Source organism: Bufo bufo, chromosome 9 (genome assembly GCF_905171765.1).
Source record: "Bufo bufo chromosome 9, aBufBuf1.1, whole genome shotgun sequence".
NCBI lineage: Eukaryota > Metazoa > Chordata > Amphibia > Anura > Bufonidae > Bufo > Bufo bufo.
Window position 1 is genome coordinate 35,365,412 of NC_053397.1, and position 26,760 is coordinate 35,392,171.

At 44.9% G+C, this 26,760-nt stretch overlaps 1 protein-coding gene across 1 annotated transcript in view; it reads left to right on the forward strand.

Moving 5' to 3' along the window:
* Positions 1-26,760, forward strand: part of DNAH12 (dynein axonemal heavy chain 12) — a 124,427-nt gene that overhangs the window by 13,247 nt on the left and 84,420 nt on the right. The window contains exons 3-15 of the mRNA XM_040407665.1: positions 2,780-2,937; positions 3,165-3,255; positions 4,454-4,480; positions 5,302-5,491; positions 7,033-7,108; positions 7,205-7,363; positions 14,214-14,409; positions 17,158-17,346; positions 18,490-18,646; positions 20,642-20,733; positions 22,539-22,717; positions 23,992-24,127; positions 24,354-24,479. Of these exons, the coding sequence (XP_040263599.1) occupies positions 2,780-2,937; positions 3,165-3,255; positions 4,454-4,480; positions 5,302-5,491; positions 7,033-7,108; positions 7,205-7,363; positions 14,214-14,409; positions 17,158-17,346; positions 18,490-18,646; positions 20,642-20,733; positions 22,539-22,717; positions 23,992-24,127; positions 24,354-24,479 (1,776 nt within the window). The remainder of the gene's footprint in view (positions 1-2,779; positions 2,938-3,164; positions 3,256-4,453; positions 4,481-5,301; positions 5,492-7,032; positions 7,109-7,204; positions 7,364-14,213; positions 14,410-17,157; positions 17,347-18,489; positions 18,647-20,641; positions 20,734-22,538; positions 22,718-23,991; positions 24,128-24,353; positions 24,480-26,760) is intronic.

The window sequence follows — 26,760 nt, forward strand, 5'->3', positions numbered from 1 at the left end:
TGGGACCCCAGGGTACACAGTGTTACACTGAAAGATCCAAAATGCCTCTCCATTACGGAGGACTCTCTGTCTGTCCCCACTTTTTAAAAATAATATATCATCAGAAAATGACCTATTGCTTGGTTATCCCATGATTAATGTAAAAAATGACAATCAGACATCATATTGTACATGACAATCTCATTCTAACAAAGCTAGAACCAGCCCTGGACCTCACATGGATCCAGAGATCTCCCCATTCATTGCTCTGCTAGATTTATATCAAGCTGACAGCCCAAGGGGAGTGTCTTTTCTGCTGCAGCTCAGGAGGCGTGTCCTTGCTCTACCTATCACAGCTCAGGAGGCGTGTCCATGCTCTCCCTATCACAGCTCAGGGGGCATGTCCATGCTCTCCCTATCACAGCTCAGGGGGCGTGTCCATGCTCTCCCTATAACAGCTCAGGGGGGCGTGTCCATGCTCTCCCTATCACAGCTCAGGGGGCGTGTCCATGCTCTCCCTATCACAGCTCAGGAGGCAGTTGAAGGATGAAACTGAGCATGTGCGGCCATCTCAGTGAGCAGAACAAAGAAATAAGAAAAACAGCAAACAGCAGGTGGCGCTATACAGATACATTTTATTGAATATCTCAGTGACTGTACAACATTTTTAATTCCATTCGGATCCAAGTGCTGGTTTGAAAACTGTAGAATATTTTTTTTCGTGGGACAACCCCTTTAAATCACATTTTTATGTTTAACATATTTTAAAATAATTTTTGATGTTATCTTTAATTTTCCATGTCCATATCTATATTTAAACAAAAACCATAAAATCCTGCAGTTTTCACACTGGTCGCTAAGCCTCATAATAGGCGCCACTTCTTGGCCTGTACAGATATCTTTACTGCAGTTATCTGCTTATCTGTCATTCTTATGCTGCGCCTGTAATGATATCACCCCTGTGTACAGATAAGACAGGATCCACCATTCACAATAGGTGATTGTCAAATCTACGTATAACATACAGGATAGCGCTGCAAATATTATTTCACTGCAGGCTCTTCTGAAATAATAAATATAGTGCCACAACTTACCGCGGCGCATTGGATGTGCTGTGACCTTCTCTCTCTGCTGTGCGGAGGCGCACACTGTTACTGAGAAGTAAAAAGGAGTATCGTCAGAGCATCAATCTTTGCTCTAATCAGTGTAACAAGCAATCTGTCTCTGGAGCGAGACACTTAACACAACAGTCATCCTTAATTGTGTCCACTGCACACAGGATAGAGCTACAGTTTTAAACATCATCATTATTATTATTATACTGCAGGCTTTTTCTGAGCCTCAAACAAATGACCATTATCTACCGGATAATATCAGATGTTGTGTGACGTGTTCTCTCTCTGATATATGGAGGCACACACTGATAAGTGGAGAAATAAATAGGAAGACCGTTAAAACCTAAGTGAAGCGCTCTTGCGATATCGGTATTGCTCACCACTAGGATACCCACCCATGAAATAGGGCGAATGAACTTAGACTATATAGAACTTTTATATAACTGCTCCCCCTACTGGACTTTTATGGGATTTACAGTGAACACTGTGTTTTCAAGTCCACAATACACATTTTTTGTATATTTTCTATTTTCATTTTTCTCTATTTTTTTGACATATATATCTAATATGAACAACGTTCTGTAATTTTATATTTTATATTTTTCCAATATATATTTTTTTCTTAATAAAAAATGTTTTTATCTATCCGAGATAATCAATGATTTACGGTAACTATCTCCTCATCTTTCTTCACAAAATAGTCTTGATTGTTAATATAGTAAATCATTTATAACATCTCCCAAATTGCGGTTGATATATACGACCCTAGATATTTCGAGTGCCTCCCAGATCTAATATCCATTATAATTGATTGTCAAATCTTATCTATTCTCCCCTTGTACAATGACCTCCGCACAGGTCACGGAGCCTAGAAAACTCTCCCATAGAAGTCAATAAGGACCCCTCCTGACCATTGTGTCTATGGCCCATGGGGCTGCCGTTAAGCAATTTTCTTAATGCTCAGGCAAGATGGCCGCCCCCTTAATGATGTTCAGGAAATAGAATAAATCTGTAATCAGAAAATAAAATCAGAGTAGAAAAAACTCTGGCAGATAACATTTTTGGTGACAAATTCCCTTTAATGGTTTCTTTATTTTTCTTATTACCTGTACCCATAACTCTGAAACATCTCATCCAACCCTTATGTACCTGCAGAAAGTATTGTGCAAGCGACCAAGCACAGCTGCCTACATTGTATAGTGGCTGCGCTCAGGGGCGCACCACCAATGAGGCCAGGTGAGGCGATCGCCTCAGGCAGCACCAGGTAGGGGCAAGAGAGGGGCAGCCGAAGGGCCAGGGGCTGAAGGGAAGGGGTTAGGTTAAGAAATTGGCAATGGGGAGGGATCACTGTTTCAGTTTTGGCTAGGTGCACCCCTGGCTGCGCTTGGTATTGCAGCTCAGGCCCATGCATTGGACCAGGACTGAGCTGCACCGAGGCAACGTGACCGACAATGAATGTGACATCATTGGCCTAGGAAGAGGCTATAGCGCCGCAGCCTCCCAGAAATCAGGCCTCCCACTGATCGGATATTGATGATCCATTGATAAACCCCTTTAAGGAGACTTTTGTGAATATACAAGAAATCTGTAACCTCCACTGTCCCCTGCCACGGAGCTACAAGGATCTCTAGGGCATAGGTTTTCCGTGCCTATGACATCTCTGTGTTTACTTTGTTCTTTTATAGATGGCTTCCAACAGGACGTCCCACCTGCCTCCTGCGGACCTTGTAAGCGTTCACCTACCGCCCCTAACCCTCCCGGCACACCCTCTCAGCTCTACAGGCAAGAAGCTGATGAAGTACAAGAGAAGCAGAGAGCAGCAGAAGACCCTCAATGAGATCATGTAGGTTCCTAATCTTAGGAAGCCTCTTTAGTCTCTTCTCCTCAGAGATCAGCAACCTTCAGCACTCCAGCCGCTGTGAAACTACAACTCCCAGAATGCAAACATGCCCGGCTGTTCTTTTAACTGCCTCAGAAGTGACTGAAGCATTCTGGGAGTTGTAGTTTCTGAACAGCTGGCGTGCCGGAGGTTGCTGGTCCCTCTTCTAACGTAACGTCTTCCCTCTACAGAATGAAGGAGGCGTTAAAGGCTTACGAACAAACTGTAGCAGAGCAAAAAAGGAGAGTCCCCACCCCTCCTGAGCCCCAATTACCATCGACGGTGAGTTCATCCATCGTATTCGTATTACATGACTCACACCACAACTCATGAGTGGGCCTGGGGGGACAGTCACTAAAACCAGTGGCCTGGTCGTCGGTTTTAACAACTGGAGATCATCATTCTCTTTGTCACTCTGACGGTGTCCATTCAGGGCTGACATTGCCAGACTAGGAAGGAACGAAGGGAAATGGTAATGTCCAAGATGTTATTTTACATTTCCAGGAGGTATAACACAGGAATGAGACAATAGACAGTTCTAAACGTTGAGTTGAGTATTGGTATTTCATGAGGAATGCAACTTTTTACTAAAAGGGACGCGTCGAGAACGCACGTCGACATATGATCGGTAAAAGACACAGATTGGTTGGTAATACTAATGCAACCTAAAGGTGCCTATACACACTAAACCAATGCCGCCTGAGCCCTACGATTTCAGCCGGACTGGGTGACGATCTAATGTATTGGGAGGTCACCTATGATGCCAGATGTCGGGGAAGGTAGAGTTAAAGTTGAACTCCAACATGCCTGATCCTTCAGTACCTTGGATCGTTCGGCACGACAGCTAGCCTAAAATGTATGGCCACCTTAAAGGGCTTGTCCCATCTGGTACATTTGTGGCATATGGCTAGGATAGATCATAAATGTCAGATAGGTGCAGGACCCGCTCCAAAACAGAGCCTGCGAAGTGAACCGTCCTGTCCACTCACTGCTATAGGACTTCCAAAATAGCTGAGCTGGGGGTCGCCACGCATGCATGGCTTGCTGTCACTTCCCTTTCGGGGTCCCATTCTGGAGATAGGAGTGGTTCTCAGAGGTGGGATCAGCACCCGTCTGACATTTATGGCCTACCCTAGCAACCTCTTTAAGCCCGGGACAAAAAACGGATGCATACAGCGGTTTTTGTCCGTCCGAATCCCAGCGCCAGGTAGAGGCCAGATCTCTGCTGGATCTCATTACAGTCAATGGGGCCTGCGGGAGAGCGGTAGAGAGCTGCGGCGGGCTGTTCTCTGCTGGAGAGTGTACCAGGCTGTAGTGGTCGGTAAGGGGCCCATGACCTGCAATGCCCAGATCACTCTCGCTCCACCCATACTAGTTTTCAGAAACGCGCTACGTGCAGGTTATGTAAGAGGTTTCTTGTTGTTGGCAAAAATTACTTTTGATTGAATTATTAATGTAAAATGCTTGTTTGTTATGACAGATGAACAGCGAGCAGAGAAAACTGAGGGTGAGTTTTTAAAAATCATATCTTGTAAGACATTGTACACGTCATGTTATGTTCACCACTGGCAGCCATACTAGATCTATAAAATTATATGGGTTTGGGTCTGATAACTCTCATACATTGTGTTACTAATCTGGTATTGATGGCGTGTAAGATGATATTTCCCAGAATGCAAATCACCTGAGGAGATACTGAGCCAGCAAGGAATGCTGTAAGATTGCAGCTCTGAAGCCTGAGATATTATTTATGCATCTCTGGACAACATAGGCCAGAACTCGGGATCAGTATAAGAAATCTTACATACTGTAGGGGATGTTCTGTTTCTCACCAGAGATATGGATTCTCTGGTTAGATTGGGGTGTGGAGTCAGTCTAAGGCATCTCCTCATTCTTCACCTTTAAACCCTGGCAAAGAAGTACGAACTTTCCCAGTCTGATTGGTGGTAGTAGTGCTGATGAGGTAATGTAATAACCTATGGTCGTCACCAAAGGGTTGGTGAGGGTACATCAGACCAGAAGATGAGACAGGAGCAGAAGGTCAGAACAGGTAGCAGGCAAACAATCCCAAGGGTAAGGTAAGAGAGATATCCAGGAACAAGGCCAAGGCCAGAGCCCAAACAGTCAAGATCAGACACACAATGTACAGGGACAGGAGCTTGGAAGAGTCAACGTATGGGAGGCTCATAGGCTGTAGGTAGATTCAGCAAGGACTTGGCCAACAATGGGACCAGAAGAGGGGGATCCCGCTTGTGTAGGAGGTTAAAGGGAAGGGGAGGGGTAAATATGTGATGTAATGTATTGCTCAAACTATCACTTCTTTTTCAGATGAATTATCTGTACATGAAAAAATGTGTGGAGAGCAGCCCCGTGGTGCCCATTCAGAAGCACTGGCTAGACTCCATGCTCGCTTTGGTTCCTGAGCCTCTTCAGAAGGGCAAGGACAGGGAGGCCATGGTTGCAGCACTGCTGGAGGAAGTTTCTCAAGATTTTGAGAAAAGTATGAAGAAACACCTGGGTGAGTCCTCTTGTGTCTCTTGACAGTTTTTCTTTTTCTAACCTAAAGTAAACTCTAGAATTAGGCACAATGAAGGTGGATGATATCATGGTCAGTCAAAAGGGTGCAAACAAGGCTTTTACCTTAAAGGGGTTGTCTGAGTTAAAGGAGGTGACCGGTTTCAGGACTGTACCTGACAAATCCAGTTCCGCCGCTCCGGTTCTCCTGGTTGGACTTTATTTGCCTGGTTGCAGCGGTAACATCACGTCAACTACATGTGACCGCTTCAGCCAATCTCCGGATCACCAGCACAGGATCTGTCAGGTAAGTACTTACCAATTCTTTATTTTAGGTGGATCCTCAGGATTGTCAGGTTTCCCTCTGAAACCACTGCAGCCAATCGCTGACTTCAGCAGCTCGCCCAATGGCAAAGCGTTGAGCAGGGAATCAGTACAGTGATACATGGGGGCCCTTTGGTTCCGTATTTACAGGGCCATAGATACCCAGCTTTATGGTGCATCTGTATGGCATTGTATTATCCCCTAGGACCAATGCTTCTTTTTGTCTCCAACATTTATACCGTATGCCTCTGTATGGAATCAGAGGCACACAACACTATAGTATAGGCCAGTGGGTGCGGCTCAGGCAAACTGCTGAATCTCTTTAAAGAGACCAGTCCTGTAGGGAGACTAACTGGAAGTACTCCATGGGAAACGAATATGGAAAGAGATATCTCCCATGAAAGCGAACCATCTCACCAGCGCCACCTATTGGAAGTGGCCCCTATGAGTCAAGATCTGACTTTCCATCAAGCCTTGGGATTTGAAAAGGGAATATAGCCAGGCCAGATATACATCTGTAGAGAAGACTCAGCACCCTGCCTAAGCTGCTCCCAAGGCATCGCACTGAGCCAGCTAGAATCCTACTCCAGCCCAGAACAGCTGTCTACAAATGGATATCTGGCCTGGCCATATTCCCTTGTCAAATCCCAAGGCCCATAGGCAGCCACTTGCAATAGGTGGCGCTGGCGAGATGGTTCTCCTTCTTGGGGGATACTTCTTTGCATGTTTGATAACTAAAAAACTCAGATTTAAGGCTCATGCACATATCTGTCTGCAAAACACAGATCCTCTCTGTGAGCCGTTTGCCGCTTTTTTTCGCCGTCTGCAAAACAGGCAAGAATAGGACATGTTCTTGTTTTTTTTTGCGGAGCCAAGGAACGGACATACGGATGCGGACAACACACTGTGTGCAGTCCACATCTTTCCCAGCCCCATTGAAATAAATGGGTCCGCATCCAGTCCGCAAAAAATGCAGATCGGATGCGGACAGAAACTACGGTTGTGTGCATGAGGCCTTACGTGTGTAAACAGTGCTGACCACAAGATGGCAGTGTGGAGGTTTCAGACATTTTTGTCAATGGCAATTGTGTGGTATGCAGTTGTCATAAACTACTTTATATGGTGCCCACTTTGGCCATATGTGACACCATTGCTGTATTACATGCTGCCAGGCTTCTTGTTCGATAATTTACAGCATTACTTTGCTTTTTCCTTGTTCAGTTAAAAGTATTCTGGTTAAACCAGAGGTTAAGGGACTGGAAGCAGAAGAGTCTGGTCTATCACCTGAATTTCCTACGTGAGTATGTCTTTATCTGCTCCTTGCATCACGTCAGATGTGAAGGCACATGAATCACCTAATATTACGTCACATGTCATTGTGTTACCCTTTCAGAGGTCTGGATTTCTCCAAGCCATGGCATCAAAGCTTCATCCAAGCAAGAAATGAGATAAATAAAAACCTACATCTCGTGCACCCGGCCGTCCGGGCCATGCTTGACTTCGGATACATGACTTTCTCAAAGCTGCTCATTGTCGATTTGTCTGGATACAGGTTGGGCAGATTTTGTGTTACTGAATTTCTGTTTTCAGATATAATGTAATAAGTGTAATTTTTTCTTACCGTAAATTCTCTTTTCTTTAGGCCCCTTTCACACGGGCGAGATTTCCGCGCGGGTGCAATGGGTGAGGTGAACGCATTGCACCCGCACTGAATCCGGACCCATTCATTTCTATGGGGCTGTGCACATGAGCGGTGATTTTCACGCATCACTTGTGCGTTGCGTGAAAATCGCAGCATGCTCTATATTGTGCGTTTTCCACGCAACACAGGCCCCAGAAGTGAATGGGGCTGCGTGAGAATCGCAAGCATCCGCAAGCAAGTGCGGATGCGGTGCGATTTTCACGCACGGTTGCTAGGAGACGATCGGGATGGGGACCCGATCTTTATTATTTTCCCTTATAACATGGTTATAAGGGAAAATAATAGCATTCTTATTACAGAATGCATAGTACAATAGGGCTGGAGGGGTTAAAAAAAAAAATATATAACAATTTAACTCACCTTAATCCACTTGCTCGCGCAGCCCGGCTTCTCTTCTGTCTTCTTCTTTGCTGTGTAGGAGGAAAAGGACCTGTGGTGACGTCACTGCGGTCATCACATGGTCCGTCACATGATCCATCACCATGGTGATGGATCATGTGATGGACCAAGTAATGAGCGCAGTGACGTCATCAAAGGTCCTATTCCTCAAAGAAGAAGACAGAAGAGAAGCCGGGCTGCGTGAGGAAGTGGATTAAGGTGAGTTAAATAATTTTTTATATTTTTTTAACCCCTCCAGCCCTATTGTACTATGCATTCTGTATTAAGACTGCTATTATTTTCCCTTATAACCATGTTATAAGGGAAAATAATAAAATCTACACAACACCTAACCCAAACCCGAACTTCTGTGAAGAAGTCTGGGTACCAAACATGCCGAGTTTACTCACGCGCGTGCAAAACGCATTACAATGTTTTGCACGCGCGCTGAAAAATCGCACATTTTTCCGCAACGCACCCGCATCTTATCGGGGCCAAAAACATGACGCCCGTGTGAAAGAGGCCTTAGTCCAAAACAGCAGCACCCACGGGGATTTCTAATCCTCCTGAAAATATAGGACAGGAGATGTCAATTAATCAATTTAATTCAGATCCTATAAAACTGCCTAACTTAGTCCCTCCTATTGTGTAATTCTAACTGAACCTTCAGTCATACAATAACCACTCAAGGTAAGTTTCAACAATCACTTTATTGGGCAGGTAAGTATGTGCTGCTGCTTTGGACTAAAGAAAAGAGGATTTACGGTAAGAAAAAAATTACACTTTCCTTGTCGTCCTACAGCAGCAGCACCCATGGGAATTGAGCAAGTAATCCTAGAGGGGGGGCTCTCCATTATACCGCGGACTATATTACCGCTCTGCCAAAAGCCGTCTCTCCTGTTTGTCTCATATCCAGTCTGTAGTGCTTCACAAACGTGTTGGACGAACTCCAGGACGCTGTTTTACAGATCTGGTCTATGGGGACAGATCTTTTCTCTGCCCATGATGTGGCTATAGCGAGAGTGGAATGGGCCCTTATGGGTTTTGGCGCTTCTGATCCATTAAGTTCATGGCAGATAGTGATAGCCTCTCGTATCTATCTGGATATTGAGGCTTTTGTTCGTTTCTATCCCTCTCTTCTTCCCTGAATATGATATAAACAGGTGGTCTGTCTTCCTAAACTGTCTTGTTCTTTGGACATATATCTTTAATGCTCTGCCCACATGGGAGTGAAGTCTACACTCCTCCTCTGAAGTCGGATCCGGGAAAAAAACGGGCAGCTCAATCTGCTGATTTAGATTCGTAAGGAAGGAACTTTCAGTTGAAAAGAAGGTAAAGTCCTCAGCAATACTCTATCCTGAAGAAAAATTGTGTAAGGCTCAGCACATGCCAAGGCCTGAATTTCACTCACCTGCTTAGCTGAAGGGATTGCCACTGAAAAAAAGACCTTGATGGACAAAAACTTTATCTCTGACTCTTGAAGTGGTTCAAAGGGAGTATTGCATAGCTGATCCAGAACCACGCAGAGGTCCCACCTTGGAATTGGGTCGATGACTTTCGGCTTAATCCTTCTTACCGCCTTGACAAACCTCTGAATTAGATTCTTCTGTGATAATCTCCTTCCCAATGCAGCTGATAGGGCTGATATCTGGACTTTAATCGTGCCAGGCTTTAAGCCTTTCTCGAACCCCTGCTGCAGGAAATTCAGAATATCATGGATAGAAGGAGACTGAGATGGTACTCCATTCCTCCTGCACCAAAGATTGAAGACTTTCTTGATTCTTAGGTAAACTCTATTTGTAGAGCCTGCTCTGGACTGTAATAGGGTCCTTATCACCGCCTCGGACAAGCCCTTTTCCATTTAAAGGGGGCAGTCAACATCCATGCTGTCAACTGCAGGTGGCGTAAATGCGGACAACATCTGTCGCCCTGCGTCACCAGGTGCGGAATCTGTGAGAGCTTCCAAAAGGTGTTCTTGCTCATTACCACTAGTGGGGTAAATCATGCCCTCTTGGGCCAGTACGAACAGATTAGGATTGTTGAGACCTGGTCCCGTCTGATCTTCTGCAAGACCTTTGGGATCATAGGTATGGGTGGAAATATGTAGGCCAGTGTGAAGTCCCACGGGACTGAGCGGGCATCCAGCGTCCAGGGGTTGTCCCCCTTGAATTGAGAGCAAAATAGAGGAACCTTTGCATTGTTCCGAGTAGCCATTAAATCTATCTGGGGTCGACGCCAACGCTTTATGAGCTGCACAAATATTTCTGGGTCCAATGACCATTCTCCCGGAGGGGGTAAGTTGCGGCTTAGTCTGTCGGCTACTACATTGCTCCTCCCTCTGATGTATACAGCTGACAGCTGTTGGATATTGGCCTCTGCCCATCCGAAGATCCTTTCCGCCTCTTCGAGGAGGGCTAAGGATCTGGTACCTCCCTGGCGATTTAGGTACGCAAGCATTTTAGACTGCTCTCATCTCTCTGAGATTCGACGACATTAGTCTTTCCTCTGGGGTCCAAGTTCCTTTCACCCTCTTCCCCTTCATGTGAGCACCCCAACCTGTAGCCGAAGCATCAGTTGTGATTTCGGTCCATACGGGAAGGGCAAACGTCCTGCCATTGTTCACAGCCATCCAACACCTCAGGGAGTTTCACGTCTCCTTTGAGACAATTGTCATATGATCTAGAGAATTGTTGTCTCTGTCCCACTTCTGTAATATCTCCCACTGTAACTGCCTCGTGGGCCAACTTGCCCACGGAATTGCCTGGCTGGCAGCAGTCATGAGACCGAGCGTCCTCATCATCTGACGAAGGGAAATCGGTCTGATTTGTCTCAACAATCTAATATTCTGGTGCAGGATCTTCATTCTCTTCATAGGAAGAGACACAGTCATTGCTTTGGTGTCCAGGATAAACCCCAGAAATTGCTTCTGTTGGTCTGATAGTGGATTTCTCTGTATTGACTAACCATCCTAGAGACTGAAGTCTGTCGAATATTAACTGGAGATGTGAGTTGAGAATCTCCACACTCGACCCCTTCACCAGCCAGTCGTCCAAATATGGGATTACTGTTATTCCCGATTCTCTGAAGCCTGCTACTACTGCCGCTATCTCCTTTGTAAATGTGAATGGGGCTGACGAAATCCCGAACGGGAGTGACGTCAACTGCAGGTGATGTAGTTGTCCCCCTAAGAAGACTGCGATGCGCAGAAACTTTCAGTAACTTTTGTGAATTGGAGATGTGTAAATACGCGTCCTTTAAATCTATTGTAGCAAGATAATCTCCTGGGTCCAGTAGATTTAGTGCGGACTGAACCGTCTCCATACGGAATCTCTTTTTGCGTATGAATCTGTTGAGATACCTTAGATCTACAATAGTTCTCCACCTCATGTGAGACTTTGGAACTAGAAATACCTTTGAATACACTCTCTGAAAGATTTATTTTTTCGGAACAGGTTCTAGAATTTTCATCTGAATTAACTCTTTTATAGCCTGTTCTATTAGGCCTTGCTTCTGACCTCTTAACTCTTGTGTTCTGATATACCTGTCTGGGGGCCTGGCCTGTAGCTCTATACGATAGCCATCTTTTACGGTATCTATAACCCATACATCCTTTACTACCTTCTCCCATTCTATATGAAAGTAGGTTAATCTGCCCCCTACAGGCATACCTCTGGCGTCAGAACTCCAGCTTGCGTCTGGGGGGCGGAGGTCCTCTTCCACGGCCTCTCCTCTGGAGCTACCTCCTCTTGAAACTGATGTTTCTCCTCCTTCTGATCTTCTGCGCCCCGTGCCTCTATTGGCTGTGCGAAAGGAAGAAAACCACCTTCTCCTGGCAACATAAGGAAGGGATTTACCTTTCTTGACTGACAAGCTCTATATGAGTGTCTAGCTCCGGCCCAAAGAGTCTATTTGGACAGTATTCCATGGCACACAGCGTGCTCTTGGAGTGGGCATCTGCCCCCCCCCCCCCAAGGCTTTGTCCATAGGGATCTTTTGCCTGCAGTAGATAATGCCCTGCAGCACATCACAAAGAAGGTCAGAAGCCAGAGCTATCTTCTTAAAGGATAATAAAATATCATCTCTAGGTACACCTTTATCTATGTCCTTCTCCATCTGATCTAAGGTTCTTAGCAACCGCATAGGAAGCTAGTGCTGCCTTAGACTGGCCTAAGGCTTGGTTCACACCTGAGCGTTTTACCACGCGTTCCTACACGCTGTAAAACGCTCAATAGGCAAGAACCAATGATTCCCTATGGGAATGGTTCTCACCTGAGTGTTTTACAGCGCGTACGATCGCGCTGTAAAACGCCCGACACCCCAAGAAGTACAGGAGCTTCTTTGGGGCGTCTTGTCGCGCGTTCCCGTACATAGACTTCCGGGAACGCGCGACAATGGGCGTTTGCTTGTTCCGGAGCCGCGATTGTAAACGCGCATACAGAGCGCTCCATCCCGTACGCTCAGGTGTGAACGCAGCGTAAGGCTGCGAGATAACTGCGGCGTAGGGCATTATTAGATCTGTCTTCACTTGGAACCAATGTGCTTCAGAACAATTTAGAAATAGCGACGTCAACTTTGGGGGGCTCTCCCCACTGTCTTTCCTCCTCTTGGTCTATCATACACATGGACTTGAACCTCTTGTTGGCCCCTTATCTGGCGTCTTCCACTCGTTGATCATAAGCCTTCTCACCAAGGGGTCAACTGTAAATCCTCTAGATTTTTTAGGGATACCGTCATCTCCGACTATTTCAGTCTGCACTACACACTCAGGCTCAAGAGATTTGAACCATCTTGACATTTTCTGTAACGGAAATAAGTTCATTTCCTGATCCCTCTCCTCCGATTCTGAGGAGTTAATCTCGTCTATGACTTTGTATTCTTCAAACATGTCGGACTCTCTGGGAGAAGAATCCATTCTCTCAGTAGTAGCCGCCGGTCTCGACTGTGTCTGAGAAGCTCCGGTTTCATTATCCTTGAACTGCGCCTTAAAGGCATCATGCACAAAGTCCTTCATCCATAATAACATGTCTTTATTGGATAAGGGCTGATCCTCTACAGGAAAGTCATTTGCTCTGCAATTTAAGCAGAAGTAAAATTCACTGCCATCTGGCAGGGGGGTGTTACACGATCAGCAGGACATATGTTTTCGCTTCCCAGCGGACTTTCTTGCAGTGGAGCCTCTATCTTCAGAACCGTGAGAAGTATCTCTACAATAGAGCAGAGAGCATTAATTTAATCTGCTCCATTGTGTCCGTAATCTTAATAGGTGAACCCGGCACCAAGCCCACTTAACCTATATCTATATATTTACATCTCTACTCTGCAGAAAAAGTTACAGTATAGAAATCACAGACTGCATTAGAGAACACTCCTTCCGTAGCTTGTAGTGAGATAGGAAAAAACATCCACTAGATGGCAGCAGATTACCTGCAGTCTGGCAGTATGGGAAGAGAAGATTACTTCAACTACACATAAAAAGAAACATTAAACTCCGAAGGCAATACGAACGATATTAAGGATAACCTACCCAGTAGGAGCGTGGCAAAAGCGCGGCAGTCTATATCCACACTCCAATCTAGAACGGACGGACTGTAAATATCATCAAAAAAAATACTTCCCAACATCTCCCCTTTCCCAGGAAGGACAGAAAAAAACACAATAGGAGGGACAAAGTTAGGCAGTTTTATAGGATCTGAATTAAATTGATTCCGGTAATTGACATCTCCTGTCCTATGTTTTCAGGAGGATTAGAAATCCCAGTGGGTGCTGCTGCTGTAGGACGACAAAGAATTGATAGTTTTTATTGTCATCGCTATTTCCGCAGTGGAATTGCAACAGCCTGTCAGTTTACGTTGCGGATACCTTTTTAAGGCTACATGCACACGACCGTGCCGTTTCTTGCAATTTGCGGAACGGGCGGCCCATTGTAGACAAGCCTATTCTTGTCCGCAAAACGGACAATAATAGGACATGCTATATTTTTTTTGCGGGGCCTCGGAAACGGAGCAACGGATGCGGACAGCACACGGAGTGCTGGTCGCATCTTTTGCGGCCCCATTGAAGTGAATGGGTCTGCATCCGAGCTGCAAAAACTGCGGCTCGGATGCGGACCCGGAATATGGTCGTGTGCATGAGGCCTAATGCAGAGGGTGAAGTCTGCAGCAAACCGCCAGCATTTCCAGAATAATTTCTGCAACAAACTTTGCAGCATTTGGCGTGGATTTTGCCGCTGCAGAATATCAGCAGATGTTTTTAGACCGGCTGTGTGTGGCTGTACCCTCACACTGAATGATATTAAAGATATGGCTCATATTATTTATTACAGGTCACAGGGTCCCGTAGAATGTGAATCACTGAGGAACAGCGTCTCGTTGGCATGTGCAAAGACAGAAGAGAAATTGCTGAACACCTGGTACCCCCGAGTCATTAATCTGTTCGCCAGTAAAGACGCCTTGCAGTCAATTAAGGCAGACAAAATCGATTCCTTTTACAGCTGTGTCTCAACTCTCATGTCCAACCAGGTAAGGTTCATATTCATTATAGTATCTGTAGACCAAACAAGAGGACCTGTCCCCTCTCCTGACATGTCTGTCTTAGGCCCCTTTCACACAGGCATTTTTTTCACGCATCATTTCTGCATTTGCGTGATAAACGCAGCATGATCTATATTCTGCGTTTTTTTTCACGCAGCCCTGGCCCCATGGAAGTGAATGGGGCTTCAGTGAAAAACGTATTGCATCTGGTGATGGCAATCCAGATGCAATGTATTTTTTCACTGATGGTTGCTAGGAGATGTTGTTTGTACATCAAAACTGATTGCATTTGCGTGGAAAAAACGGAACAACTGAACGCAAATGCAGAAAAAACTGACTGAACTTGCTTGCGAAATGGTCCGAGTTTCACTGAATGCATCCTGAGCCAATCCGTATCGTTTGTGTGAAAGAGGCCTTAGTAATGCTGTATTCCCCATGGAGCATTCTTTTTATGACTCTGTGTTGTGCCATTACTCTGTAATTCCTCCTAAGGCCCCTTTCACAGCGGTGAGAATTGCGTGCGGGTGCAGTGCGTGAGGTGAACGCTTTGCACCCGCACTGAATCCAGACCCATTCACTTCAATTGGGATGTTCAGATGAGCGGTGATTTTCATGCATCACTTGTGCTTTGCGTAAAAATCGCAGCGAAAGGACCTTTGGTGATGTAATCTCGCTCACCGCGTGGTGACATCAGCGCAGGTCCGGCTGAATGAAGATAGAAGATTACGTCATCAAAGGTCCTTTGGAAGGTCCTGAAAGAAGAAGAAAGAAGAAGATGCCGGCTGCGCGAACAACAGGATGAGGTGAGTAAATTTTTATTTAATTTTTTAACCCCTCCAGCCCTATTTTACTTAGCATTCTGTATTCAGAATGCTATTATTTTCCCTTATAACCTTGTTATAAGGGAAAATAATAAAATATACAGAACACCTAACCCAAACCCGAACTTCAGTTAAGCAGTCCGGGTTCAGGTCTGGGTACCACAGTCAGTTTTTTAGCAGGCGCGTGCAAAACGCATTGCATCGGCGCGATAAAAATTGAACATCGAAACGCAATCGCAGTCAAAACTGACTGTAATTGCGTACCTCCTCGCACGATTTTCCCTGATCGCAGACGCAACGCATCCGGACCTAATCTGGACACACTCGTCTGCAAGGGGCCTAAAAGTTTATGAATCAATTGCCAGCAGTCTACAATAAAGGTCCAACTGGGTGTTACCAGTTTGGGGTGTGATCCTGCACAGTCTGCCACTGGCAGCACTGATTGGATAATGTCAGACTGTGCAGGGACACTCCCCCCAACTGGACCTTTACTACAGTCTGTTGGCAATTCATTCATAACTTCTACAAGGAAGAATAGAGGAATGGCACAACATAAGAATAGATGTTCCAGAATTGTTATTACATGGAGAATGCATAGGTACTAAGACGGACAAGTCAGGAGAGGTGACAGGTCATCTTTAATGCAGTATTCCCAGCTCCAACATTTATCAACCAGATATCCTGTAGATATTCTGGGATCTTGAGCGTGTTCATACTACATCCCTGTGGCAGTCACTAGGGGCATTCTGAAGCTTTGCCCATTCAGCAGCAGGGCAGTCCTCTTATATCATCCTGCAACATATAATAGAAGTCTCTCTGCTTTATGTTAGCTGTGCTGCAGCTGCTAAATTACAGTCATGACCACAGGATGATGTAACACAATCCTTCTCGCTCTCTCATCTCTCTTTTACAATATTCGAAGCCGATGTATCCCAAAATTATGCCCAATTGGGCATAAATCATAGAAGATTGTTCAGGAGAAGTTAGTAAGGGGCTGGAGAAAGAGCCATCAGACAATCTTGATGGATTTATCACAGAGCAGCATTCTGAAGCTGCTTTGTGCTGTGAGACACAGGAGCTGCAGAAGCCAAAGGGGACAACATTGTGAATAAAAATCTATTTCTAAAATGGCAGTTTTTTTCTCAGGATAGATCACCGGTATCTAGTTGGAGGGAGTCCAACTCCCAGCATCCCTGCTGATCAACAGTTGGAAGGGTCCGGGGAGCTTGGACAGGTACTGCAGCCTTTTTCTTAGGCCTCATGCACACGACTGTTGTTTTGGTCCGCATCTGAGCCGCAGTTTTTTGCGGCTTGGATGCGGACCCATTCACTTCAATAAGGCCGCAAAAGATGCGGACGGCACACAGAGTGCTCCGTTCCGTGGTCCGTAAAAAAATATAACCTTTCCTATTCTTGTCCGTTTTGCGTACAAGAATAGGCAGTTATATCAATGGCTGTCCGTGCCGTTCCGTAAATTGCGGAACGCACACGGACGCCTCCCGTGTTTTGCGAATCCGCAATTTGCGAACCGCAAAACACAAGACGGTCGTGTGCATGATGCCTAAGACTGTGGATGGGACTGAGCTAAAATACCAAACACAGACACTATACAGCAATGAAGAGGCCACTGTAGATCCCCCACCAATCTGATATTAATGATCTATTCTGAGGACGAGTCATCAGTTTTGCACTTCCAGAAAACTGCTTTGAGGAGACCACTCTTAAGCCCAGACCCTCTAACTGTTCCTATCACTCCTCATTAGTCTGCACCCATAGTCATGTATTTGCAGTAATAAATCCTGTGCTTAGACTGGTTCCCACTCCAATAATTCATGTTTTGGTTCATTTTGTAAGTTTTTTTTTGTGTAGTTTTTGTTATTTTACAAGCACTTTGTTGCTAATCTCCTCTGTTTAGGTTAAAGACCTCTTGCAGAGAAGCGTAGAAGCTTTTGTCCGTTTATTTGACCTCGAAGACACACAATGTTTGCCTCTCTTTAAAATGCAACTTACATTTGATGACGAGAAGATGGATTTCTATCCAAGCTTCCAGGACTTAGAAGAAGTTGTACTGTTTATAGTAACTCGGATCTCAAAGACCCTGCAGGTATTTCTGATTTTTTTTCAGCACAGGGGCCACAGCATGTTATATAATCAGCGTTTTTCACGCAACGCTGGCTCCATAAAAGTGAATGGGGCTGCGTGAAAAACGCATCGCATCCGCAAGCAAGTACGGATGCAATACATTTTTGACTGATGGTTGCTAAGAGATGTTGTTTGTAAACATTCAGTTTTTATCACGCGCCTGAAAAACACATCAATGCACATTTCACCCGCACGATAAAAACTGAACCACTGAACGCACCTTGCGAAATGGTGCGAGTTTTCCTGAACACATCCGGACCTAATCTGGATCGTTTGTGTGAAATAGGCCTTAAAGTGAATCTCCACCTTTTTTGTTTAGGTCCAAAATTCTGTGCTTGTTAATTTCCTAAAGGGGTTGTTCTGGATTTTAAAAAACTTAAAGGGGTTCTCCGGGTTTAGGGCTGAACCCGCATATAATCTCTTCTTTAGTCTTTTACATATGAGTGGAGCATTGAAGCATTCCTCCTTGGCCCCCGCGATGCAGCACAAGGTCTGCTTCTTTACTGCCGGAGACTTCCCCCTAGCAGTGAGCCCGGTGACATCACCGGCACAGATGGGAGGTCTATAGCAATCCCCTAGGCTCTTTTGGAGGCGGATAATATGCAAAGTAGCATAGTAACCACCTCCAAGACAGCCCAGGGCAGCGCTATCGACCGCTCTGAACCCGGAGAATCCTTTCAAGGAAATCCAGCAACTGGTATAAAATAAAGAAATAAACAATGGTCATCGATTAAATAACCGCTGGTTCTGCAGCAACGACATCACGTACATCTTTCACCCGACCGCTGCAGCCAAGCACCACTGGCCTTAGATGTGGTATGATGCTACATGGCTGAGCCAGTAATTGACTGCAGAGTTCATGTGGATGGATGTGATCGCATCGCTCGGAGACCCCCAGAGCAGCACTGCTGGATCTGCGGGGGATTTAACAGGTCAGTATACAGTTGTTTATTTTATACCATTGCTGGCATTTTCTTACATTTCTTTTGGTAAAATGGGGATAGTTAGGGGCACATGTATAAACTGGATCACTGCTGGGTCCAGTTATTTTGTAGGATTCTTTATGGTTAACTTTCTAACTCTATACATGTTTTACTGTGTTCAGAACATTCAGACAGTTCAGTCGTGGCTTTCTGGAAGTAACACGGTCCAGATTATTGAGGCCAAACTCCCTGATTATATCATTCAGTCGGCCGTGCTGAAGCTGAAGGAGACGGTCACTTACCATTTACAGGAGCCTTTAAGACATTTTGAAACGTACGGTAAGTTGGGTATAAATGTCAAGTATTGCATAATCATAAGGGGATGATACACAATACTGCATCTCCTGACTGGTCTTCCAGTGTGACCTCCTGTGTATGGGATAAGCGTAATGCTTAGTCCAGAGCTAATTAACCCTTTTAAATAGATGTTTTTTTTGTTGTTTTTTTAAAGCCCAAGGAGCGTGCTTTCTACACCCATGCAACAAAATCACGCAGCGTGCCACACAAAAAACATGCACAAGGTTACGGTCCATCGCAGGCCCTCTCCATAAGAGAAGGCCCCCCCCATAAACCTCTGGGCCAGAAGGCTCCTGCAAGGGACCAAGACAAAATAGGCAACCCCCAGCCAAAGCCGGGAGTACGCCCAGGCAACCCTCAGCCGAGGGTACACCTAGGTTGCCACCCAAGGTGGCGGCACGGAGCTTCGACTACTAGGTCTGGGCACTCCCCGAAGGGAGAGCCCAAGGGGCTTTGCAGGGCGGTGCGAAACAGGGATGGCCACACACACACCCTCCTAGACCTCTAGGGGGGTACCCGTAAGGGCGCCGCAACCCAGGAAATCCTTGTGACAAACAAACGTAGAAATTGAACACATAGTGAACGAAAAAAGTTTAATAAATAGTGAATGTGTGCTAAGACTCAGCCCGGACACGGGACCGGAATTATAAAAATTCCTCCTCCTTACGCCAGGCCTGACGGCCGGACAAAGAGTAGAGGTGTGCTCTCAAAATGTGAGAAAGTGAAGTGTGTGCAAATGTGCCATCACTCAGTGGGCTTCCACCCCCAGTGAGTTCAGGCACCCCAGGTTCACCACTCCTGGGGCACTTCTGCACCTCGGGCTTTCAAACATCTCGGCCCCTGGCTTAGATCCAGCAGAGCCCTTGGTCACCTAGCATAGGGCACTAGTGGCCCAAGCCCTACACCATAGGGATGCTGTGTGGTTCTCTGGTCTACATCCTGGCAGGGCTCTGTCCACCAGGAATCGATAAGAACAGATACTACACTGGATCTTAGCCAAATGTCCGAGAAGCGATGGTTGATGACATTTTTAGTGCTCTGCTAGCTGATGGGATTTAAAGTGACCAAATGTTGCATAATACATGAACCTTAGGCAGGGTGCTGGGTTTCCCTAAAGAGACCAGTTATGTATGGAGACTTATTGGTAATGCTCCATGGGAAAGTAATATGCAAAGAGGTATCTCCCAAGAAAAGAGAACCATCTCCCCAGCGCCACCTTGTGGAAGTGGCTCCCTCTGAGTCATAATTCGACTTTCTAACTAAGTCTTAGGAAAATGCCAAGCCAAATATCCATCCCTAGACAGCTGTTTCGGAGTGCTTGCCCCTTGTCAGAATGGAGTAGGATTGGGGCTTGCTGGGTGCAATGCCTTGGATGCACATACTAACGAAAGTAATGCCAAGATGTTACCGCTAGTATTTGCAGTGGTTAAATATGCCTCGTACGTCTTTGTACTTTATCAAGTTTTCCATTAGTTGCTAAATAATATCAGTGTATTCCATGCAGAAGCAGCAACCACTAAGGGCCCCCATCCACATTGGCTGAACCCGCTGTTTTCGGCAGAAGGGGCCGACAATCCAAGTTTTTATGGGGCGCTCACAATTCTCTCCTGTCAGAGTAGAGAAGGATCCAGTGTGTTGAATTTTAGCGCCTGATCCTTTTCTTCTCTAATGGTGGTGCTGGTGGTGGGGGGATTTAGTAAGAGGGTCTTTGCACATGAATAAGAGGCGCAAACATTTATTAAGAGACATACAGCCCCGGATAAATTTGGTACATCATCAGCTGTGCCTCAAAATAGAATCTACTTCAGCTATAAACTGCCATAGATTTGTACTATAAATGACGTCAATTTCTAAAATTTGTCAAGCCCACTTTTCTCGGCAGTTTTCGTGGCTGATATACTGTCAGTAGAATAAATGAGTAGAGCTGTGTAAGTCACTGCAAATTCTGTGCTATATAATTTGACTTTCATTTCATAGTTGACAGTTTCAGCTGGCTCGTGAACGGTTCGGCCGATGAGAAAGTAGAGACCTTTTTGTCAGAAGAACACAGTTTTGATGAATACACAGGGGTACGTACGTATGTGCCGTCATTAAGTGGTTCCTTGACTTACTGGACCTGCTTACTTGTTTTCTCTGATATTAATCCGGCCATAAACGTTTCATAGCTGTCAGCCGAATGCTTTTCCAGCTGACTGCTATCCCTCCCGACCCCTCACCCCCCTCCATACACATGCAAATTCGAATCGGCCGAGCGTGCATGTCTGCCGAGTTGAGAGATTGGTGTAAGCCATTGCCAGACACCTCGGACGGGGGCTTATTTCTCCTTTTACCATAAGGATGGGGCCCTTTGAGATCCAAAAGACTAATCCTTCTATTGCCCAAGAAATGTGTCAGGGCAAAATCATGACTTCGCCATACACAATAGGCTACTTTCACACTCGCGTTTGGTGCGGATCCGTCATGGTACTGCACAGACGGATCCGTTCAGATAATACAACCGTCTGCATCCGTTCAGAACGGATCCGTTTGTATTATCTTTAACATAGCCAAGACGGATCCGTCTTGAACACCATTGAAAGTCAATGGAGGACGGATCCGTTTTTTATTGTGCCAGATTGTGAACCGTTTGGCTCAGTTTCGTCAGACGGACACCAAAGCGGAATGGAGACGGAACGGAGGCAAACTGAGGCATTCTGAGCGGATCCTTTTCCATTCAGAATTCATTAGGGCAAAACGGATCCGTTTTGGACCGCTTGTGAGAGCCCTGAACGGATCTCACAAACGGAAAGCCAAAACGCCAGTGTCAAAGTAGCCTTAGATGGTGTGTCTGTCTTACAGAAATTGGCAGATTCGGCCAATTGTCTGATATGTATCGCCTGCTTTAGTCTTTTCTTGGATAGTCACTTTTTTCTTGAATGGTTTCTTGACGTTAGGCCTCATGCACACAGCAGTTCATCGTCCGTTCCGTGCTTTGAGGACCGCAATTTGCGGTCCCCAATGCACGGGGAGCATCCGTGCGGATTCCGCAGGCGGATCCAGCCCCATTCAACTTAAATGGGTCCGGATTGCGGACCCATAAGCTGAGCGCGATGTCCCACCATGAGCTGCAGTCTATGTTCAGTTGTGTTGCAGGAAGAATGAATTTCCCACAATTTCCATAAGAATCAATGGTCTGTGCCAAGTCCTTCAGAGCTAGAGATGCTGTTTGTAGCCACTGTTTGCTTTGGTTGATAGATGAGGGTCCGAAACGTGGAACAACCCCTGTATCAACTCAGTTCCCAAATAGGGATATCTGAAAATGTCAAAAGCAGACAACCCTGTTAATCTCACACAGATGGCAAACCTCTATCATTATGTTCTGACATCAGTAGCACTGGTTTAGAATTGACATTTTGGTGCCTCTTTGAGTTTTCTGTTTCCAGTGGGGTTAAAAGGGTCCAGACGCTTTTATTTGGAAATTTGTCGTAGTTCACTAATGTGATCTCATGACATGTCTGTATTTTTTTAAATCAAGATAGTTTTTATTGAAAAAGTAAAACACAGTGTACGACATATACACATACTGTATAAGTCAGCATCCAATGGCATGTATAATAAAATAAATTTGTGCCCCTTTTTAAATATAAATACAATGTTGTTGTATCAGCTTATTATTTCTAGGGAGTACACATTAATCACAATGTATCCAGGGCGTACATACATCATAATAAAACCCAATCATTAAACCAAACCCCCCCCCCCCCCCAAGCATTTCAGACATGTCTGTATTAGTTGGCTGAATGTCTTATGTGCCATGATTTCCCCTTTAACTCACAAAAATAAAAATGTATTTTTTCTATTTGAATGGTATTTTAATGTTTTTTTTGTGATTCAGTTTATAGAACAATTTCACACCCTGGCCAGAGATATTATAGGACTACCCACTCGTGCATACTTCACCATGGTCCTGCTTGACTGCGATGATCTTAAGCAAGGCCTGGCTGACAAAGCTAAAAGTTTTGCAAATATATTATTGGATAGACTGGTGACAAACCACAGACTGGAGAACGAGGAGTGAGTAAAATCCGGGATTCAAGGGTTTAAAAGGCATCTGTCAGCAGATTTGTCCCTATGACACTGGCTGACCTGTTACATGTGCGCTCGGCAGCTAAAGGCATCTGTGTTGGTCCCATGTTTATATGTCCATTCATTACTGAGAAAAAATGATGTTTAATATATGCAAATGAGCCTCTAGGAGCAACGGGGGCGTTGCCGTTACACCTAGAGTCTTTGCTCTCTCTACGGCTGGGTTCACACTTGAGCGTTTTACAGCGCGTTCAAACGCGCTGTAAAACGCTCAACACATGAAAACCAATGCTTCCCTATGGCCCTGGTTCTCACTTGAGCGTTTTACAGCGCTGAAAAACGCGCTGTAAAACGCCCTACGCTCAAACAAGTACTTGAGCTTCTTTGGGGCGTTTTGACGCGCGTTTGTGGCCATAGGACATTGCAGTCAATCACACAAACGCGCGTCAAACGCGCGTTTACTATTGCAAAAAACGCTCGTCAAAAATGCGCGTCAAAAACGCGCGTTAAACGCGCATTTCAAAGACGCTCAGGTCTGAACCCAGCCTACTACTGCCACGTCCTCTACTCTTTGATTGACAGAAGCAGTGTGATCACAATTACACTGCCTAGCCCTGTCATTAAGGCTGGGTTCAGACCTGAGCGTTTTACAGCGCGTTCAACACAACGCGCTGTAAAACGCTCAACACATGAAAACCAATGCTTCCCTATGGCCCTGGTTCTCACTTGAGCGTTTTACAGCGCGTTTGAACGCGCTGAAAAACGCCCTACGCTCAAACAAGTTCTTGAGCTTCTTTAGGGCATTTTGACGCGCGTTTGTGGCCATAGGACACTGCTGTCAATCACACAAACGCGCGTCAAACGCGCGTTTACTATTGCAAAAAACGCACATAAAAACGCGCGACAAAAACGCGCGTTAAACGCGCATATACAATGCGCTCAGGTCTGAACCCAGCCTAAAAGTGCAGAGTGCGTGGCAGTAGTAGAAAGAGCAAGGCCTCTAGGTGTAATGGCAATGCCCCCGTTGCTCCTAGAGGCTCATTTGCATATATTAAAACTTTTTTCTCAGCATGCCGCGGTATTATCTCCGTCCTGAAAAGGCAAAAAGACTGAACTGAAGACATCCTGATGCATCCTGAACGGATTCCTCTCCATTCAGAATGCATGGGGATAATCCTGATCAGTTCTTTTCCGGTATTGAGCCCCTAGGATGAACGCTAGTGTGAAAGTACCCTACCCCTAATAATATGCGTTTCTTTCAGAATCTGCGTGGAATTTGAGAAAATTAAGGAGCAAGCCTTAAAGGTCCCTGAAACAACTGAAGATGTTATAGAGGAGATTACCTTTGTTGAGCAGGCGAAGAGTAAAAGCATTGTGGAGCTGAAGTCCCGAATTACTGTACGTATGTCCCCGGGTATAGCTATCCAGGACTTTATAATGTAATATGTAGGATTATTCAGGTACTTTGTATGTTTTGTTTGATTGTGATATTGCACCGTTACCCATGGACAGGTGTGGCGCGGTTTTTGGAAGAAAGCAGTCATGTTATGCCAATTCTGTACAACCCCTTTAATTGTCTCTTATGGATACAGTATCACATTGTGATTTTGTTTTCTGCCTTCAGGAGTGTCAGCGGAGAATGAATTATCTTCTAGACATTCATTTATTTTTGCCTGAAGATATTGTCCTGAACTCAACAGTGTTACTCTGGCCGAAAAATATTAACCCAGTGTTTGATGAAAATGACCAGGTATATGGGTGTCTATGGGGATTTTTGTGAAAATGGTACTTTGCAACATATATCTGATTCAACAGAGTCTATTGAAGAATTTACATGTACAGTTAATGGAGAGATAAAGTAATCCATCAGCAAAACCCAAGGATTGTCAGCTTTCTGTGACTGAAGCCACAAGAGCGTTGACTGGTTAAACGCTCTGTGTGCATCTCTATTAACCATTTCTATTGTTCATAGAAGAAGAACAATGAAAATGACTGAAGTACCAGATCCCACACGAATGACACAGTGCCCGACGGACCCCGTTGACTATTATAGGGTCTGTTGGGTTTCCGTCAGGGAGCCTGGCATTTTACCAAACAAAAACTGCCCAATATGCTGCACTATTCATTCTGTGAGAGAGGATCCTAACGGAGACTCCAATGCAGATGTGAACATGGCCTAATATCAGATGTCTTGTTAAAGGCTATGGACACCCTTGGAGCAATTTTTTATGAATGCATTTCTCTCAATATTTGACAAAAATCATTTTTAATTGGTCTTTATTGCAAAATGTTCAGCCATTTTTGAGATACAAGGGTTAAAAAATTCTAGTCTATTTGCAGACTGTCGCTCCTAAATTCCATCAGCTGACATCTCATGTGAAGCTTTAGATATTTCATTTAAGTATACTTTCACACTTGCATTTCCATTTATTCCTCATGCATTCTGAATGGAAAAAGATCTGTTCAGGATGCATCAGGATGTCTTTAGTTTCTGCAGTATTCTGTTTTGTGACCGGACAGAAAACCTCTGCAAGCTTGCGGTTTTGTGTCCGGTCATAAAAGCGGAAAAAAACAGATCCATCACTGAAAACAATGTAAGTCAATGGTGACGGATCCCTTTTTTTAGGAGCCGAAAAAAACGGATCCACTTTTAACCACCTCAGCCCCCAGTGCTTAAACACCCTGAAAGACCAGGCCACTTTTTACACTTCTGACCTACACTACTTTCACCGTTTATTGCTCGGTCATGCAACTTACCACCCAAATGAATTTTACCTCCTTTTCTTCTCACTAATAGAGCTTTCATTTGGTGGTATTTCATTGCTGCTGACATTTTTACTTTTTTTGTTATTAATCGAAATTTAACGATTTTTTTGCAAAAAAATGACATTTTTCACTTTCAGTTGTAAAATTTTGCAAAAAAAACGACATCCATATATAAATTTTGCTCCTGTGTTTTGGGGTGTCATTTTACATATACCCATGCTGGGTGAGATAAATATCTTGGTCAAATGCCAACTTTGTATAAAAAAATGGGAAAAGTTGTCTTTTGCCAAGATATTTCTCTCACCCAGCATGGGTATATGTAAAATGACACCCCAAAACACATTCCCCAACTTCTCCTGAATACGGAGATACCAGATGTGTGACACTTTTTTGCAGCCTAGGTGGGCAAAGGGGCCCACATTCCAAAGAGCACCTTTCGGATTTCACTGGTCATTTTTTACACATTTTGATTTCAAACTTCTTACCACACATTTGGGCCCCTAGAATGCCAGGGCAGTATAACTACCCCACAAGTGCCCCCTTTTTGGAAAGAAGACACCCCAAGGTATTTCGTGATGGGCATAGTGAGTTCATGGAAGTTTTTATTTTTTGTCACAAGTTAGTGGAATATGAGACTTTGTAAGAAAAAAATAAAAATAAAAGAATCATCATTTTCCACTAACTTGTGACAAAAAATAAAAAATTCTAGGAACTCGCCATGCCCCTCACGGAATACCTTGGGGTGTCTTCTTTCCAAAATGGGGTCACTTGTGGGGTAGTTATACTGCCCTGGCATTCTAGGGGCCCAAATGTGTGGTAAGGAGTTTGAAATCAAATTCTGTAAAAAATGACCAGTGAAATCCGAAAGGTGCTCTTTGGAATATGGGCCCCTTTGCCCACCTAGGCTGCAAAAAAGTGTCACACATCTGGTATCTCCGTATTCAGGAGAAGTTGGAGAATGTGTTTTGGGGTGTCATTTTACATATACCCATGCTGGGTGAGATAAATATCTTGGTCAAATGCCAACTTTGTATAAAAAAATGGGAAAAGTTGTCTTTTGCCAAGATATTTCTCTCACCCAGCATGGGTATATGTAAAATGACACCCCAAAACACATTCCCCAACTTCTCCTGAATACGGAGATACCACATGTGTGGCACTTTTTTGCAGCCTAGGTGGGCAAAGGGGCCCACATTCCAAAGAGCACCTTTCGGATTTCACTGGTCATTTTTTACAGAATTTGATTTCAAACTCCTTACCACACA